The sequence below is a fragment of the Struthio camelus genome, chromosome 6 (assembly GCF_040807025.1).
Source record: "Struthio camelus isolate bStrCam1 chromosome 6, bStrCam1.hap1, whole genome shotgun sequence".
NCBI classification, from domain to species: Eukaryota; Metazoa; Chordata; class Aves; order Struthioniformes; family Struthionidae; genus Struthio; species Struthio camelus.
Genome location: NC_090947.1, coordinates 24,878,283 through 24,897,546, shown reverse-complemented (window position 1 = coordinate 24,897,546; position 19,264 = coordinate 24,878,283). Strand labels below are relative to the sequence as shown.

General features: G+C 36.7%; 1 protein-coding gene and 1 long non-coding RNA gene across 31 annotated transcripts in view; one reads left to right on the top strand and one right to left on the bottom strand.

Moving 5' to 3' along the window:
• LOC104144942 (uncharacterized) overlaps positions 1 to 19,264 on the top strand; it is a 63,602-nt gene that overhangs the window by 14,862 nt on the left and 29,476 nt on the right. The window lies entirely within an intron of this gene.
• The window catches only part of LOC104144940 (sodium channel protein type 2 subunit alpha), a 166,164-nt gene continuing 161,217 nt past the window's right edge, over positions 14,318 to 19,264 (bottom strand). For 28 of the 29 annotated variants that reach the window (XM_068948726.1, XM_068948728.1, XM_068948733.1 and 25 more), the window contains 3 exons: positions 18,879 to 18,983; positions 18,256 to 18,526; positions 14,318 to 17,894 (listed from right to left, as the gene is read on the bottom strand). In XM_068948726.1, coding sequence (XP_068804827.1) covers positions 16,711 to 17,894; positions 18,256 to 18,526; positions 18,879 to 18,983 — 1,560 coding nt within the window. In that variant the 3' untranslated portion in view covers positions 14,318 to 16,710. The remainder of the gene's footprint in view (positions 17,895 to 18,255; positions 18,527 to 18,878; positions 18,984 to 19,264) is intronic. The other variant, XR_011141929.1, reaches the window with a different exon arrangement.

Genomic DNA, 19,264 nt, shown 5'->3' with positions numbered 1-19,264 from the left:
TACTATTTCAGGAAATAAAATACATTCTCAAAAATAGTTGATTTCTAAGTTTCTAAGATTAGAGGAACCACTATTTGCCAGACGCCTGTTTATGTACCTTCATAAGTTTTTCTTAACATGTGAATTAAAAGTAACTTGACTGTATTTTAGCCCTGTAATTAATTTTCATTTTAGTTTGCATGTCCTGTCATTTGCTGAAATGCAAAGGACCATAGTCATGTTATAACTGGCAGTGGCAGACATTCTTAAGTAATATCTAATTATCCCCTTCGACTTTCCCATAAAAAATACTTGCTTGAAATACCTTTTAGAGAAATCCTGAACAAAGCAGAAGACAACTTCATCCAGTGTTTACTTACCAGAAATTCTGTGGCAGAGTTAGGAGTGACAGGAGGAACTTCTTCATGCAATGCAAAAGAAAAAAAAAAAGGTTTAATATGAAATAATTTCCCTGTGTTTATCTCATTCCAAAGAAAAATAGGTTCTGCTTCATATAAACTGCTTTGTAATTAATAAGGCAGCAGCAAATCAGGCTTATCTCCATTACGGTCACCAACATCAAAACTCTCTCTCTCTCATTATCTAGATAACGGAAAAAATAGGACTAGTAAAGTAACAATCTGCAAAGCTGTTCAGCTGCTTTTGCATTGAGTTAGACTGAGTGCAGCACAGGGCTGATGTTGAGGCACGGTAAGTAAGTTCAATCTGACTGAAACTATCTCCTGCAGACCTACATGCATGTCTGCATGCCTCCCGCATGTCTGCTCTGGGTGCTCCGCAAGGAGGCCTTAGTTCAGGCACAGCAAGACACCAACGCATGTAGGTCCAACTGTGTTATCAAACGTTTAAGAGACGTGGCTGGCCTAGACGCCCCAGATTTTAGGAAAAGATGTTGCACTGCTCACTACCCTCCATAACTGCCCCTTCTAGCAAATACATCCTTTTTTCTACCACAGAAGTCTTCGGCTCTTAGGCTCCCTGCACCCTGCCTGCCTCTCTCCCCACGTGGCAGATCAAAATGAACTTGCATACAGTTGATTTGCCGTGTTGTTTTTTAATTATCAATTAAATAAGGTTCAAAGTACTGCATCTGCTTTGCTTACCTGCTGATTAGTTCACCTAGCTTAATAAGCATGCTCCAAACACCACAGTAGTGAATAGCTTCATCCGCTACCTTGGTCATTAGCCTGCAGTTTTTTACTAACATCTTTGGCTCCTCCTGATGCTACCATGCACTAGCATGTCATTTAATGGTCCCTGTAATCAGTCCTTAAATTTTTCCCTGAAAAATCATCAGAACGCAACTAATATGCACATTTCTAACACTCATCTTGAAATAACAAACTCATGGGCACTATTCTGCTTTTGTTGTGCTCCCCCTTATTGCCAAAAATATCGTCACAGTGAACAATATTCTTTTTTATTTTGAAGTTTATTATTAGACCAGTTGATATTTTGCACTTGCAACAAAAAACTCAAAAGCTAAAGTCACTACTGTTCTCTGTTCCTACGAATCTGGTCAGTAGCACTAGCAGTTTTCTATTATTTGTTACAGTAATGTAGAGATTTTTCCTGAATCTGTTTAGAGAGGAAGACTGTTTCTAGCTGGTTCATGCATCTGGACGTCATTCTGTTCATTTATGCCCATAAGCCTCTAAGGAATGAGAAGATTACTGAGTTTCTCAATAGTTTCTTAAAAGGCATCAGCAGAATCACTGGGTTATTGAGAGCCTGAACCGCAAATGGCTGCTGTCCTAACAATAAACACCTGCAAACTGCTGCAGAGCATGTTGGCTGCCTGGTTCAGAAATTTAACCCCCTGCTTGACAAGCATGCTGCAGAGTTAATCCAATCTGTCACCAATTTTGACAAAAAATCGTGATATATTTACTGAGGCTGGCGTGGAAAATGAGGTATTTTTTCCATTTTTATTAGCATTTGTGGAGAGATAGGTGAGATCTAATTTTAATGCCTTCAGTCTAATTCTTTTCCATACTCGGGAATCTGGGCAGAGAGCCCAAAGATGAGGGAAGATGAGTCTATTCGTTTGTAGGGGAGTACACTGCTTTGATTGAATCCTTTAAAGGCAGGAAAAGATCTTTTTATTCTCTTCTTAATTCAAGAGGCATATGTAATGACTAGATACACGTATGAATTAGCTTCACCAGTTATATTCAGATGCATGGCTAAGATATTTATATCAGCAACAATGTTTATTCAGAGAAGTGTATTTATGTATCTTCTTTATCAAGTGGTTTATTTCTCCTAAAAGCTGATTTTCTTAAATTTAATGATTGATAGAGCTTTTGAGGGAGGGAGAATTTGGGCCTTCCTCACAAAGGTGAGATAGTATTTATGTTACTTTCCTCATCAGGCTTGTGAGGAAGCGGCCACTAACTAGATCTGCTTACAGACCACTTCATTTCAGCTAAGGGAAGAAACCAGATGGCTCCCCAAAGCCTTCTCCATGCTCTCCTTGTAAATTCCTGTGGAGCCCATACATGAAATCAAATGTTCCCACAGACTGATAGAAGATGAGTTTGCATGTTCCGATATATTTAGTTGCTATTCTGTTCCATGGTAAATCTCTAGGTGACATCGCAAAACCAACAGCTCTGTCAAGCTGACTTAATTTACCATCTGAGGATCCTTGCATTCAGCTTAGGTAGAATCTGCTTCCTGATGGCATGACTCAGTTAGAAGGTTGATTAATCTAAAACTGATACAAAGCCATTAGAGATGGGGTGGAAAAATGCTAAAAAGAAACCTCCTGGGACATGTTTCAATACCATTACGTGCCATAGCAGATAGTAAAAAGTGACTGAAAAAATACAAAACCCTAATTTGGATTATAAAGTCCTGAAGAACAATTAATGGAGTTATTTTAAAAAATCAAATCCACAGCAGTAAACATATATGCAGCCTACTTAGTAAAAAATCATGGAGAAGTTGTGCTCCATAAAAAGATTACTGGAATTCAAAGACTTTTTAAAAATCTTTAATTGAATAAAAACTCTTTAAAAAATCTGTTCTGATCCCTGGAAGACATGACTATGGCAAAGATACTTATGCATGACGCACTTCCAAATTATGCAAATCCTCAAGAGGGAAATCATATTAATTCCCCTGGTTCTATGCATTCTTCACTAATCATTTCTTATGAACCCCCAAAATGCAGAAAGAAAATCTAACACTGTTTTTTTTTTTAAATGACCGTGTGAAAATGCACAGATCTTTACTGGACAATACAACAGCAAGATGCAACCAAAAGATGAAAGTCAACCTGCCCTAGAAAATAAATTCATTGAATGGATGATATTTTACACCGTCCTGGGTTTTATGTAACTTCCACATACCAAAGGTATCACCTCGGCTGTTTATAGTAGTAGCTGCCAGACATTTTGTAGCCAAATTTCAATGATGATGGTTTCTCCTCCTTCCTCTCTGGGTCACTGCCATAGCCTTCACCCACCGGACCTGCTGCCGCCTCACTGTTCCTCTGCCAAAGTCTGCTGCCACTACCTTTTCTTGTCAGAGAGAAAACAGAGTTGCATATGCTACAACAGTCCTTTACTGAGTAATGGACAAAATCCCTCTGCTTACAACTGGAGCAAAGGCCTCCCCCTCTAAAACGGAAGTGGAGTGTCTTGGCCTTCTCTGCTTCTACACGTCTAAGAATATTATTGTCAAAATCAGTGTTGGAATAATCAGAACGAAGGACATGATAAGTGGTGAGATTTGAAGTGGCACTATATATTATTTACGCATGGCACTTTAGTCACGCTCTTGTGTAATTATTTGCAGCAAGAATGGGTAAAGAAAGATAATTCCTAAGAGGGCTATGAAGGATCAGGGTTTAAAAATCATCACTCAGAAGTTGATGGGCTACACATCTCTTACAGGTAGACAAAACGACCAGCTGATACATCTGTAGCCACAGATGCAGTAGCCTATGCTGGAGGTGACAATACAGGGATTACTAAGAGGCCTAAAAGAACAAGAAAGAAGTTTTTTGGCTAGACGAACCTTTGAAGAAGATAATTCCTCTACTGAAAGTAACATGATTTAAAGACACAATTAAGAAATTTTTCATTTGACGCTATAAAACTAGCTGCAGCCAAAGGCACGGAAAATAAAGCTCTCTAAGCAAGAGACACTCCTAAGTGTATTTTAATTATTGTGATTAAACTAGAGGAGGAACATAAGAGCTGCAATGAGGGGACCAATCTGTTCTGCTGACATAACTACAGCAAAATGGTAGCAGACAATGGTGTTTTTTAAACAACCTTCTTAACAAAATGGAAAGTTTCTTCATGTCTGTTTCATTTTGCTTGTTACAAATGAAGTTCTTCAGCACCAGTTCACAACTTGGAAATTATGGTAGAGATAAATATTTCAGAAAAATATAACAATACACAATATTAATTGATGTTTAAACTACGAGTCAGCAAACATTTACCTAGAGACAAAGATAGCATGGGGCTAGATTTTGAGCGGTACAGCAGTCATGCTCCTGGGACTTACAGTATCATGAGAGGATGGCTAAGTAGGTTACACAGTGGTACCTAACTTCTGGCTCCTGCCAAGCTGTGGACTCAGCAGGAGCTGCTGCTGCACACCTTAGCAAGAAGCAGCACCTCATTTCTTTGAGAGGCAGCATCTTCTGGATTCCATTGAACTTCTATTACTGTATTTAACTGGTTGCCGAGTTCCATTTTAAATAAATGAGCTCCTTCCTAAAATAAACTAATCCTAAACCAATTTGCAACTGATTGTATTTTGACAGTTTTGATGATTATCAATTTTTGTTGATACAGACGTATTTCTATCTTCGGAAAACAAATTTAATACACTGATCTCCATGTTCAATGGAGATACAAAGGGGATTTTCTTCCATATTTCCAAATTGGAAAGTCACCAATTTTAGTTAACAATTTATTTCTTCTTTTTTCCTTTCCTTTTTTTTAAGGACAGACTATGTAAAGGGTATACAGCATGGTGACCTGAGTGGACACAGTACTTTGGATTTCCTCCAGATGGCCATTTCCATTTTGCTATAGGATACAGCTGACTGTGAATACTGACTTTTAATTCTCATAATGCTTTCTTTTTGACTCTATCTGTTCTTTTCCAGCAGGGAAGCAAAACAACATCAGGGCTTTAGCATTAGGGACCACCAAGAGATACCCAAACCCATAGTTTCATGAATAGCAAATCAATATAAGACAGCACGCACTACCACCAGTCCTGTCTGCCCCTGTCTACTTCCCTCTGCCTACCACAAGCAATTGTTAAAAATAACCTTTTTTTTTTCCTCATTGGGATTTTGTTTCTCCAATCTAGTCCGCTGTGAGGCCATACAAACGGTTATGCTAGCCTAGGAAAAAGGAAGGGCAGGACTTATTTCATATTTATTGCCAGCTGATGGCAGTTAAATAAGTTTGTGAAACTATGGCCTAATTTAGGTCTTCTACTTGACAATCAGTAAGGATGAGGCACTTTCAGAGATATCAGCTGTCAGAAGTGCTACTGAAACAAAAATTACAGTGAGTCACCAGCTCCAGATCTTACTCACCGAAAAGTTATCAGGAATTTAAAGAAGGATGAGAGCAAGCCATATCAAATTATTTTCCAGTATTCCAGTTCCCTTCCTTGAAATTTAATGCATTAGTCTTGAATCTCCTGATTCAGTGTGGATATGGTATGAATAAACTGACAGCCTTAACTTTTGTAAACGCAGTTATCACACAATCACGATTCCATTCAAAAGGATATAATTTGATACGGATTTCTAAAATATAAGCACAATTTTGCATTGATAACAAATAAGGAACGACATTGTCTTCAGGGCAAGCAGAAGGAAAAGTTCACTTGCTTGAAATTCACATCCTTTTTACGCCATTACTTGTGTAGCAGCAATGTTTAGAAGTCTCTTATATAAACTGTGAATAGTAAAAGAGCCCAACATAAATTTTTGGCAACAACACTACTTTGAAAAGACATTCCCATAAACCCCAGAAAACCCGCATCTTTGGTTTTGCTCCAGGTGCAACTGCATTGTCAGAGAACTGCTGAGTTGACAGCCTCTCCCAGCAGCTTACACAAGCCACTGATACTATTCTTCAGTTATACTGGTGTATAAATGTCCCCATGCTTTTCAATCCGCTTTGAAAGGCCAGAGCAATTCTAGAGTTTCTACGAGTATTAGGGGAGAGCACCGATAAAATCAGTGAGACAACACGACTCCTCTGCTAGCTCAGAACTCCAAAGACTAGGGAAGGATGGGGTAGTGATATGAAAGGTTAATAGAAATACATTGCACTATTTGTGATAGTAATAATTAATCATGATTATAGTATGTAATATAATATAATTGACAGTAATAGCTCCAGATTATTTTAGAGGAATTTACAGTAATCCCTTAATACATACAGAAACTTAATGAGAGACATACAGAAGCTCTGAGTTTGCATACTGTTTAAATACAGAAGAGTTGTGCAATTGTTCACACTTCAAGATGTTCAACATCCTAAAGAACTCCCTCACTGAAATCAAGTTGAAAATTTTTCTTAGTTTCAGTAGATCCCTGATTGTATTATATCCTTTTTCTTAATGCTAAATTAAATAGTGTGTTTTCTGTAATATTAGTCAAAAAAAAAATCAGCTAATGTACCCTTTATTAGTACTAGAAGTTACTTCCCCACTTCATTTCATTTCTTTTCCTTTGTGTCTCTCCCTGCTCTGTCCACCTCCTTGTGAGCTTTCTGAAGGGAGGTGCTTCTTCTCATTCTTTCCATCTCTTCCTTTCCCCACCTCACCTGAAACCCTGCTAAACAGTAAAGAGCAGAAAATTGTGGTGAGGCAGTCCCCCTCCAACAGCGTTTGCCAGTTTTGGACTCAAGGCTTTCACCACAGTGTGCAGAGCGGAGGAATGACTTGTTAAATGCCGTGTTTTAACAGACAGATGTAATAAAGGATTAAGATGATGTGCTCTTTGTGCCTGTGCTAAAAAGATGAGAACGACAGAATTTCTACCTGCTCTGTAACTACCAATACTTACCCGTGCATCTTTAGTGAATGGCTCGAAGTATTAGCAAGCAAAAGATCAGTCAGTCTCTCACCCAGGGAATCAGTTAAGCCTCAAATTAGCTTGGTAGTGCATTTGGTAGTTCTTTGACATTAAAGGTGCCTCAAGATTTCTTACCATGGGAATGGTGAGCAGCCTGTGATCTCCAAAGGAAGGTTTTCCAGACCAGCATCTCAGCTGTGGTCAGAAAGACTCTGGAAACGCAGATTTTGCTCCGCCAGATTCTACTTTTTAATTTTTATAACTTAGTGTTGCAGGGATAAGCAAAATCTTAGAGAAGTCATTTGGCACCATGAGAAAACTTTTAAAGTGTTAGAGAAGTTCGCAACTGAAATTGTCCTGATATGTTTAACTACACTCCTGCAACTGTTAACCAAATATAATCAAACCTAAAGAAACTCTCACAGGGTTATGAATAAACAAGATACTTCCCAAAAGCCCCTATCACTTCTATCAGATAGGATATGTTTTAAAAGGATAGAATCGACCCATTTACATTAAAAAAAAACAGTACAAACAGACAGTGATTTGGTTATTAGTCTGTAAGTATGAACAGGACATTTTTTGACTCGTACTTCTGTCATGTCTCAAAGTTGCTTTAAATCATTTCTAGAGTGTCTTCTGTTCCATGGGGGAGGGCTGAGTACTGTGCATCTGCTTTTCAAAGACCACATTCATACACAAAATTACACTTTTATGTAGAACATAATATTCCTTATAATCAGTTATCTATTAATCCTAAAAGACTTCAACATGTCTCTTAATTTTTCTTAAGAACAGTATCTTCTTTCTTCATCCTTTAACATTTATTCTAATTGTGAGCAAAGCCTATTTGCTAATGAGGTTACCTACCACCATTTGCTGGTGCTGCCACATGAGAAATATAACTGGTATAGCTGATCCAATTACTCTTTAGCTCCGCTGTTTAAACCATCTGCTGCAATAAATTCATTACTGGTCTTCCTGCTTGAAAGGCATTCTTTCCTCTCTTCCTGACTGGGGATGGAGCAGCAAGGAGAAGGAAAAGAGAGGCTTCATTATACTCTGCTAGAGCTGCCTTAAGGTTAGAAGGGAAAAAAGCCTGTATCTAGATGAATAGGTATAGGCTTTTAAATGTGCTATTAAAGGTAATTGCGTCGAGCCCTTTGTATCAAATGGGCATTACATGAATTTTTGAACTGTTAAAGATAGTTCTTAAAAGTTTACTGATTCTTTACCTCTGAATGACAGGAGTATCAGAATTACAGAAGATAGAGAACTTAAGTAACTTAATCCATCGCTCAATCCATGGATCAGTTACAGTTGGTCTTCTAATACAACTTATCACTGGACTTGATATCCTAACATCAAAACTTGGGCACTAACAAAGAATGTGGGCATCTAAACTAGGATTTGAGATGCTGCATGATACGGTATACCAATTCCCACTTTCTCTAAAAATACTGGATGAACATTTGAATAAAAAGTGCTATATCTCATTTGAATCCTTTGTTCTACCAAAGCAACAGATCATGTGTGCATATATATGTATGTGTGTGTGTGTGTATATACATATACACACACTCTCACATATATATATATTTATACATATACATGTATGTATAAGATCATAACCTCATGTGCATACCCAATGCATATCACATACTTGAACAGAAACTTGGAGCAGAAATCCATGGCAAGATTTACACTGAGCATGACACACTTTAGATTACCTTCTTAAGTTGTACTCTAATGACTTTCATTTTGTGAATATTAACATTCTTTAAAATATTTGCTATACTTGTCTTCTGAGCCTCATACCACCTATGCACAGCTGCTATCCTCACTTTACAGATCAAGCGGTTTCATAGAACTGAGTAGAGGAATCCGACTCCTTAACTTTTACATTTTGGTTATATGCATATACATCACCCTTACTAGAAGCCTTAAAATTCACTTGTGCTCAAGCAGCTCCAGTTCTGTTGAGCTTTAACCAGTCCTCTGAAAAATTCTACTGATTTGGGATAAGGGAGGCAAAAAGGAAGGTTTTCTTTCTTTTTTTTTTTTTTTAAAGCAGAAAGTATATTTTACATATTATTTCCCTAGACTTGTCAATGATGAACACAGATTGTCCCTGTCCGCTATAGAAAACAACAGCTGAGCAGTGATTCTATGAGCTCCCAAGTCAAGTCCTCAAAAAATATCTCAATAGAGTTGCTGTTTTTGAGCTCCCTAACTCATCAAACCTTAGAACTGGCTTCCCAAGCTTCAGGGGAATTTTGTTGAACATTCAGACATTTCCAGTACATATGAGATTACTGCCAGTGATAAAAGGTACAAGTCAGGAAACTAGTAAAGACAGTAGAACTAGGCTGTCTACATAATCCTGTGATCTAACATGATGACAATACAGAAATCGTCTTAGACTTGACCATTACCATGGATAGCATGGTGTCAGGACCACCAATCAACTGTCAGGACAAACTGATATACTTTAATATTAAACAAGTATTACCAAAACAAATATTAGCAAAATTAGAAAAATATCTAAAAGCAATAAACACCTCTCTGCAGTATGTGGCACATAATTCTATCCTCTGAAAAGGTGCTGGTAAAGATTTTGGAAAGAGAGCTGCTGGTTAAAGAAACTGAAATCCCTTATCTAACAGCTCGTAGTTTTAAAAAGCTCCTGCTCATTGCTTGTTGAAGCAGTAACAGCAACTTTAGCTATTAGGAAAAGCACAGGACAGTTTCCTGTACCCTTTAATTGGCTATTTATTTCAGTAAGAGGCAGTTTTAAAATATTGCCTTGTAAAGATGGGTCTCATATGCTTAAATAAGTAATTACTTTCATTTCCTTTTTTATATTGTGAGAGAACTAACAATAAATCAAGAAACTACATTGAAAACAAGCTATTTCAGATACTATTTTTTGTGTAGTGAACCTATGGATTTGAGTGATTTATAATCTTGCAGAATTTCACATTTTAGATTCAAAAACAGGAAGTCTTAACACAAGAAAAGCTTTAAAGTGGGGATGGATTTTTTGTGTTACAATAACCACACTAAAACCACATCATTTCCAATCCCTGGCTTTTCCAATACACCAATTGTCAGCTTCCAACAATTCCAACTATGAACAGAAAAAGCAAAGTCTTAACATTACTCTAAACATTAATCGCCACTCATAATATTAAACAAATAAATGATAGCAACGTTTAAACTTAGATGCAGAAAAAAAAAGCCACAAAAAGGTTTTGAGATTATCTTTTGGAATGAGAGAGGATTTATATCTATTATTGGACTCTGCAATCTTTCCTGTCCATTCCTCCACGTGCATGGTTTCCTTTCAGTGGCTTGCACCTCTGGGGTATACAATCATATATTATCATTATTACACTTGGTTTTATACGTAAACACCATTTCAGAGACTTAGCTTTTGGACACACATCTAATGAGAATCTCTTAAATTCATGTTTGAAATAGTCTCCTTCTGCATAATTTACATTGAGATTAGAAATGTTATGCATCTTTAGTGAAATAATAATGCAAAATCTGTAACCTCTTTCATATGTCTTACATCAAAGACAGGCAGTAACGACATATGTTACCATTCTTTACATTTGGCAAAGTCAACTTGAAAAAAAAATCAATGCCCTTCCCAATACTGTACTTTCAAAGGCATACAGAGTAAAATTTGAATGCGAAAGAAGGGTTTTAATCATAAATCCCAAGTAGATAAATCATGTTTACATTTCATTATGTCTTCTACATATCTGCTGTTGGTTACTGTCCTTTGGATATAAACATTCTTATTTCCTAGTTCTTTTTGTTTTCATACAAAATTAAATTCTAAAAGATGTTGCAACATGTCAGACTTAAAACACAACAAAAAAACAAACAAACCCCCAAAAGTAAAAGCAGTGAAGCTGCTGATCTGAACAGAGTTCACAATGCTCCTGAATGTCACTTCCAAAATTGTTTTATTTCTTGGATTCCCACAGCTCCGGATAGATGTTCTCAGGTCCCTGCATTTATCTCCCCACCTATCTGCTACCATGTAGCTCACAACATTTCCAGTCCTACAGAGTTAGAGCTTGAGCAGTTGCCTTCAGCCTAACATATAAATATATCAGCACTCACAGCAATGCTGCATGAACGTTTAAACATCACATTTGACAGCCACCAGGAGGTTATAAACAAGAGAAAGGTTACAGGGATTCACAGTGCCTATCAGCGGAGAAAGCATTTTAGCTCTTTGCCTGCCTGAGACCACAGGCATGGTTATCATCACTGGCTTAGTCCAGTTTGCTGTATTTGGTGGATGCAGATGCAGTATTTGCTGAACACTTCATACAGAATACAGATATTAATGCAAGTCCTTCTGCAGAACACGGCAAAAAGCTACCGTATATTCTGGTAATTAAGAAGTACCACATGACTCGGGTTGCTATGGTATCTGCAAGCACGACAGTTTTACACAGCAATACTGCAAAAAGGCATGTAATTCCCTGGCTGTTTAGGAACATGTATGTTGCAGATACTTACTACTTTGAAAATGAAAATGGCACATTACACTCCATCTCAGAAATTCATCCTCTGAAAAACACTATAGGTTTTAAATTAGCTGGAAGATTCTACAAAGATTATTAAGATTGTGGTCAAAAAGAAAGCAAGATGCTTTTGCGACAAACAATAGAACATGCAAGTGCCGAGCATGTCTGGCACTGATGTTTTTGACTGTTATAAATTGTTTATGAACTGTCATTTCTTGTTTCCATCAAATACTGATCTTGCAGCAGAGATCAAGTGTGCTTCTGCATGCAATTGCCCCTACTCCGGAGAGATGAGAATGTGCCGCAGTTTACTGTGCCTGGGCTCTGCTGCAGTTTTTTTCTTTTTTTTTCTTCTCTTTTTTTTTTTTTTTTTTTAAAAGACAGGCACTAGGATAGGTCTATGTTTCACTATGCAACAGCTCCCACTCATCAGCGAGAAAGAAAATATAAAATATGCTAAGTAATGGAGGCTGCATGCTGGATCACACAGACAAAACTTAGCTGTGCTCAGAGAATGAAAGACATTGGTACCATCCCCCACTGACAATGATGTTCATAACGCAGAGCTTTGTGAGCCATTAAATATGCTTATGCTGCAGATATTTCAGGATATTTCTCCTAATGCATTATAAAGCTAGAAAGCCTTTCTGAATATGCACTACAGAATGGCTACCTTAAGAATTTTCTAAGTTCAAAAAAACAATGCATTTTTTAATAATACTTCACATCATTTATGACTGTTTACCATGCAAACAAGATAGATATTTTCTTATGTGATTCTTTCAGAAGGTTGGGGCTGTGGATGCACAGCAGCATTAAATGAATTATGCCTATTAATAAAAGTAGAAGCTATCCTCTGTGGAATTCCTCAGCACATTTTTAATAGATAACCTAAAGCTGTATTTTAGTAAGCTCAGAGGAGTGTGGCAGTTTTTAACTAATGTGGTGTAAGCCCTAAATAAAGGGCCACATGCTGCTGTTTAGAACCTAAATCCATAAATTGCCGGCCAACTCACAAAAGTATTACAGAGCAAGCTGCCTTTACTCAACAAGTGTAACTGTCATGTTGTAGCTCCCTTAGTCTACTAGAACAAAGTACTATAAAATACTATAAATTTTCTGAAAAGGTGTAAGCTATCCCCTACGTCTGTGACTGTAATTTGTATTTCTGGATTCCTTATGTGGCTTAAATCGAAGACATCATCCACATTATCATGATTATCTGCCAGGTGTTTGTGCCCTCTACTGGAGGCAATCAGATTTAACTATTTATTTCAAGTCCCATGCTAACAGCTACGGTAGATTCTCTTTTACTGAATCTGATGCATATATGATACTCAGGAACAAGTGCTTTTGCTTAAAAGCAATACAAAAAAAAATCCTAGATTTCAGGGCTCTTTACAATGAGATGAATGAGGAATATCCTCTCTCTTCCCTGTGCCATTTTCCCTTTAATAATTTTACAATAGAGACAACTTTGTATGCTCAATGCAGGTAAAGTCTTGTCCACAGAAGTGAAATGGAGTTTTGTTATGGAGTTGAGCAAGGCCAAGATTTTCAAAAATAAGAAATTTTCTCCATTCACAGAGTTGATGGCACCTTCCGATGATTTAGATAAGAAAATACACTAACATTTCTGGGTGGATAAGAGACAGTAAAGTAGGCTTTTTCCTGAGAAACTTTAGGGATGCCTCTCTTATTCATTTTCCTCTCTCTGCAACCTAGGATAATAAGAGACTGGAGTGCCCTTCCGTTCTGGGAATTTTGCTTACTGCTTCACATGCTGTTATATGACTAGCCCATTATGCAGAAACATGTGTCTTATATCAACATTAAAACATTATTCTACTTTATCCCTGCAGGTTAAGGAGGAACATTGCAAGTCAACTGTATCTTCCAGAAAGGCAAATGACTTCCAGGTATACTGGAATAATTTCTAAGAAATACAAAAGGTTGCAAGTTTATTCAAATATATACATTTGAAATCTGCAAATACATTACCCCTTTTGCAAAGGGCCAAAAAGTTTAGAATTTGAGTCAACAAAAACGGTGACTTCAGTTTGATTATGCTTTCAACAAACATCATGTACCTCTGCATACTACCAAATTACAGTACAATTAATCAGGGAGCATTCATTGGAGAATTAAAATGTTAGAGTGACTATATAAAGTAAATTCCTCCGCAATGCTAATGAATGATAAACCCCAAAATCCTACAGTAAGGGTTTAAAAAAATCCTACAGTAAGGGTATCAAGGGTTTAAAAACGCAGATACTTCCTTTGCTTTGGAAAATATGGTTCCTGTTGAGGTGCTTAGAGCCTTTGGATGCTGGGTCATTACACAGTATCCACAACTCTTTCAAGAACAATCATTAAAGTTCTTCAGAGCAGTTCTGGATTCCACTGAAGTCATGAATGATCACATAAAAAGGAATATAATTCAAAATTTTGTTCGTATGGTAACTGAATGACATGTTTCACCATCACTTTTCTTGTCTTTACATAGGGGAAATTTTAATGTTTTTTATGGAAGATGTTGACTTGATCCTTCTACATACCCTTGAAATCTAAAGGGTTTCTTAAATTTAGCCATCTAAAACCACCTCATCACTAAAGTGGTTCCCTCCTTAATTTTAACAATTAATTGTTAATACGTATTAACTTTATACAGTAAAAACACAAAGACTAAAGCAAATACATAAAAAGGTTATCTTTATTCTTTTGGGTTGTTAGCAATGTGGTTATTTTTGGTAAAATAACTTCTGCATGCAGTTCACCAGTACACTACAAAGCAATAGTTTCTGTAAAAGAAGGAGCCTATCTATATTTTATTTCTTCTGTAGGAAACAAAGTATTCCACTGTCCATTATACAAGTTCACTATTCATTCTCACGAAAAAAGATTTTTTATAACAAATTATATTTAAAGCACTTCTATTGCAGCATGAATCAACAAGAAAAGGAGACTGGAAAAAAGCAAAGCTTCTATGACTAAGATTAACCTGAAAATTGACAGAGAGTGGACTATGAATTCGAAAGAAACCCTTCCATCTTGCTTTACATAAAAGGAACAACCTACTGTGAGGAAAAAGAAATGTCAATTTCTTTTAAAATTACTCCTTATTCAAATATGTTTAACATAATTAGCAGAAACTTAGAACTACTGATTCACATCGTATCTTAGGTTTCCCAGCAGTAAAGCGTCATGGATAGAAAGTAATAAAAATTACTAATAATGTGAAGATATTTGTAGTTTCTTATTATAAAATGTTATAAAATAAAATTATTTTCAAAATAATATAGCTAGATCAACAGATAGAGATATATATTATAAAAGTTTTTTTCTAGCCCCACTTTTTAAGCAAGTTAAGCAATAGATTTGTCCTGTGTAGTCTCGTTATTCACTGCATGTTACTGATTAAAAAACTGAAACAAAATAAAATCTAAAATAGCAGTAAACTATTGCTTACTGACATGAGGAAAGATGGTCTGGTTGAACAGTTTGTTTCATTCTACCACTCATATGTCTTCCCATCTTAGACTTCAATAGCTGTAGGATAATAGCAGCAAGCATGCATCAGTTAAAGCTTCCCAATTATTTGGAGTATTACAGAATATATCATATTATCTATTGAAATGTTATAAGCTACATTTTCTAAGATACATATTTGACGCAATAAATACAGTACTTAGGTCATTGTCTTTTTGTTCAAACAGGTACTACTGTGTAAAACAATCGATTAAATAACAGAGGGCCTTTTACTTACATATATAGTGTCAGCATGGTTGAGAACACAGGTTATCTAAATTATAGCGCAGGATAAAGCTGATTTAAATACATCCTTTTGGTCACCTCAGCATTCTAGGGAAGGTTCCAGTGAAAACATGACTGAAGTGCCACAGGGGTCCAAATGGTCTTTGATGCACACACTTTCTGTCTCTTCTATGACCTATCCCTCCAAAGTATTAAAATTTCAGCCTGAGGTATACATTAAGGCAATATTTGTCCCACGGGTACTTTGCTATCAGTTTATACATTTAGCTTTGGTTACCGTCTTACATGGGATTTACTCATGTGAAACAAGAAGCACAGACCGACTACAGAACTAAGTATGAAAGCCACTGATGAAATTAAGCAAACAAAGCAAAAAATAGCCCACCATTCTGTTTATTTTCAGTAATTCTCTGTAAGCCCTGCTTGATGTTTGTAGCTATTCTGTCATAAAATCTGTTTAAATCCCTCAGGAGTTAAGGGATACCTTGGACCCTGAAGGTAACTATTGTTTCTTAACTTTATGTTTTTTAAAACAGGAGCTATGTATGTAGCATGACTTATTTAAATCCCTCTCTCTGAATAGGAGGACGTACCGCCGTGTAGTAAGTTACTATTTACCTAAAAATAATAAGTACATTAAAACCAAGAAATTAAATTACCAACCTCCTTTCTGTGAAAACCATTCTCCTATGAATGTAGACTCTCCTTGTTGTGTTTTCTGATAACTTGTTTCTCGATACTCTGTCCTGAGGTAAAAGAATCTGGGATCTTGGTTTTCTGTTTTTAGAACTGGCAAGCAGAAGACTATATTCACATTATGATGCCACAAATATATATCCTTGACATTTGTATACCCCTGAAAGGGTATTTTTTCCCTTAGCATAGTAAAATCATAAATAATAACAGGGGAATTAAAGCTAATGAGATCATCAAAAGAAATTACAAATATACAACATATATAGCAGATGAAATGCACACAGTGAATACACTTATTTCACAAAAATACAGACTTAATATGTCTGGTAATTTTGTACCCAGTAAAGGGTCCCAGCAGTCCGAGTAGAAATTTTGTGTGTCTTCATCATTACTTACAGCCATAACAAAAGCTAGTCTTCTGGCAATTGTTTCTCTGTTATAGAGTGAGAGTTTGCTAATGAGGGTCAATGTCTTGATATAGGCATTGACTACAACAATGGGTAAATATGTAAAAAGTTGTCATTTCGGCACAGTCCTCCAGTAAGAGTGGAATTGATAAGGATGTCATCTTCTCAGGCTTCTAAACATTCATCACAGGCAAGCTGTTTTTGTCTTCTTTTATTTTTTATTTCCTTTTCTGTCTTTTCCCTTGTCTTCTTTTTCTGATTTGTCATCTTCATATTTTTCTTTTTCTGGCTTTGTTACACTGTCATAGGAAGGTGGAGATGTGGTGGATGCGGTCATATCTGTTTTATCTGGAGCTGAGTTTAAACTTAGCTTATCAATAATCGTATCTTTTTTGATGGGCAGATCAGCCCGATCTTTGCCATACACAAAGGAAATTTTTTTTACTGATTGTCTGAAAAGGTAGCATCTATAAGCACGTTGAATAACGACAGCAGATACTTCTTCCTGTTTTCGTTTTAATGTGGTGGTAATCGGTTCATAGGAGACTTTAGAAGGATTGGCTGCCATAAACCGGTCTTCCATCTGTATTCTGAGGGCATCCATCTCATCACTTTCCCCCAAAACACGCTTGGTGAAAGCAAACAAGATGTCCAGGCAGTGAATTCTGTCACCACTTACCATGGGCAGATCCATTGCGATAAGCTGGACTTTGTTCGGTTTGGGTAGATGAAGAGGAGGATCCAGAGAAGCTGCAAAATCTGATAGTTTGCTATATTCTATGAATTGTGTGGCATCTGGATCATATTTTTCCCAAACCTCATAGAACATCTCAAAGTCATCCTCGCTCAGGGGCTCAGCACTTTCCTCAGTAGCAACACTGAAGTTCTCCAGAATCACAGCAATGTACATGTTCACCACTACCAGAAACGATATGATAATGTAGCTGACAAAGAAGAAAATCCCAACGGAAGGGTTGCCACAGTCACCTTTAACAGAGCTGCCCGGATGATCTTTATGCGGGTCACAGTCTGGTTCCCCGCTGTTGAGAATTGGGGCTAACAAACCATCCCAGCCAGCAGACGTGGTAATTTGGAAGAGACAGATCATGCTGTTGCCAAACGTTTCAAAATTGAACATGTCATCGATACCGGCTTCCCTCTTGACATAGGCAAAGTTGGACATCCCAAATATCGCATAGATAAACATGACCAGGAACAGCAGCAGACCAATGTTGAACAAAGCAGGAAGAGACATCATCAAAGCAAAAAGCAGCGTGCGGATGCCCTTAGCGCCCTTAATGAGACGCAGGATTCGACCTATTCTGGCAAGTCGTACGACTCTGAACAGGGTGGGGGACACGAAGTACTTTTCAATCACCTTAGCTAAAAACATGCCTGTGAAACATAAAAACAGATTTGAAAGGATAAAAATTTATCACAGTTTACATTTTCCATAACAAAGAAAATGAATAAAGAACTCTGTCATTAGTGGAAGTTATAAATGGAGGAAGAGTCAGTGCATTTTATCTGTTATAAATAATTCTAGCTTTTTCCAGCACCTTTAGGGAAAAGGGTATTACAATTGGTGTAGAATTTTTAAGAATGTTACTACTCTAAAGTATGTTTCTCAATTCCTGAAAAAAATCAGGAGAAATGAAAGTTAAGTATTTCTCTGATCTAGAAAACTTGGCAGAAATAAAGCTTTTAATATATACATATCTTACTATATTTTGTTTTGAATATAAGAGTTTCTTACCTACTATTGAGAGAATAACAACTACAAAATCAAAAATATTCCAGCCAATGGTGAAGTAATAATAACGGAGTGAGAACAGTTTGAGCACACATTCTCCAGTGAAAAGGACAACAAAGATCAAGTTAATCCAGTATAAAATATTTTGCATCAGTTCACTCTGGTCATCTGTTTCTATCATCATGGTGACCATGTTAAGACAGATGAGAACCATGATGCTGATGTCAAATGCTTGTTTTGTTACAACATCAAACACCAAGCCTTGCAGTTTGTTCTGGGGGAAAAGAAAGGAGGAGTATACTATTATCTTGTACATAATGAACATCCTTTTCCTCTCCTACCTCTTTATTCTCTCTCTCTCCCCTCCCCTCCCCCAAATATATAACAAAGCAAAAGGCTGAAAAATCTAAGAAAAACACTCAAGCAATTTTTTCTTTGCCAGGTGTAAGTTTCCCCCCTCCCCCCAAAGGGTAGGTTTATATTTCTTCAGATTCTTTCATGTGAAGGGTTAAATTGTTCTAGGCCTAAATCATTTTAGAGTACAATGAGACATTTTTTGATAGTTAATAGACCACTGTGATTAGTTCCCAAATGTAGATGATACAAGAATTAACACACATTCTTACCGCTGGTCTAGGTATAGGTTTTTGTGGTTTTTTGGAACCCAACTTTTTCATTGCATTGTAGTATTTCTTTTGTTCTTCTGTCATGAAAATGTCTTGACCTCCAAGGTAAAGTCATAAAAATAAAACCGATTACAGTCATGCCTTTAAATATACACTGCACAACATAATTTTTATGGACTACTTATTCATTCTTAAAAATGGCTGCAAAATACAAATTATAGCAAAAAAGACCATAAGTATGTCTCACAAGTCTTACTGGAAAAGTAAAACAAATTAAGGAAAGTAAAAAAAAAAAAAATAAGTGGAACAACTTTTGACTATTTGTTATGAACAAAATGTAGGAAATCATAGACCCAACCTAAATATAATTCATTTACATAGGTAGG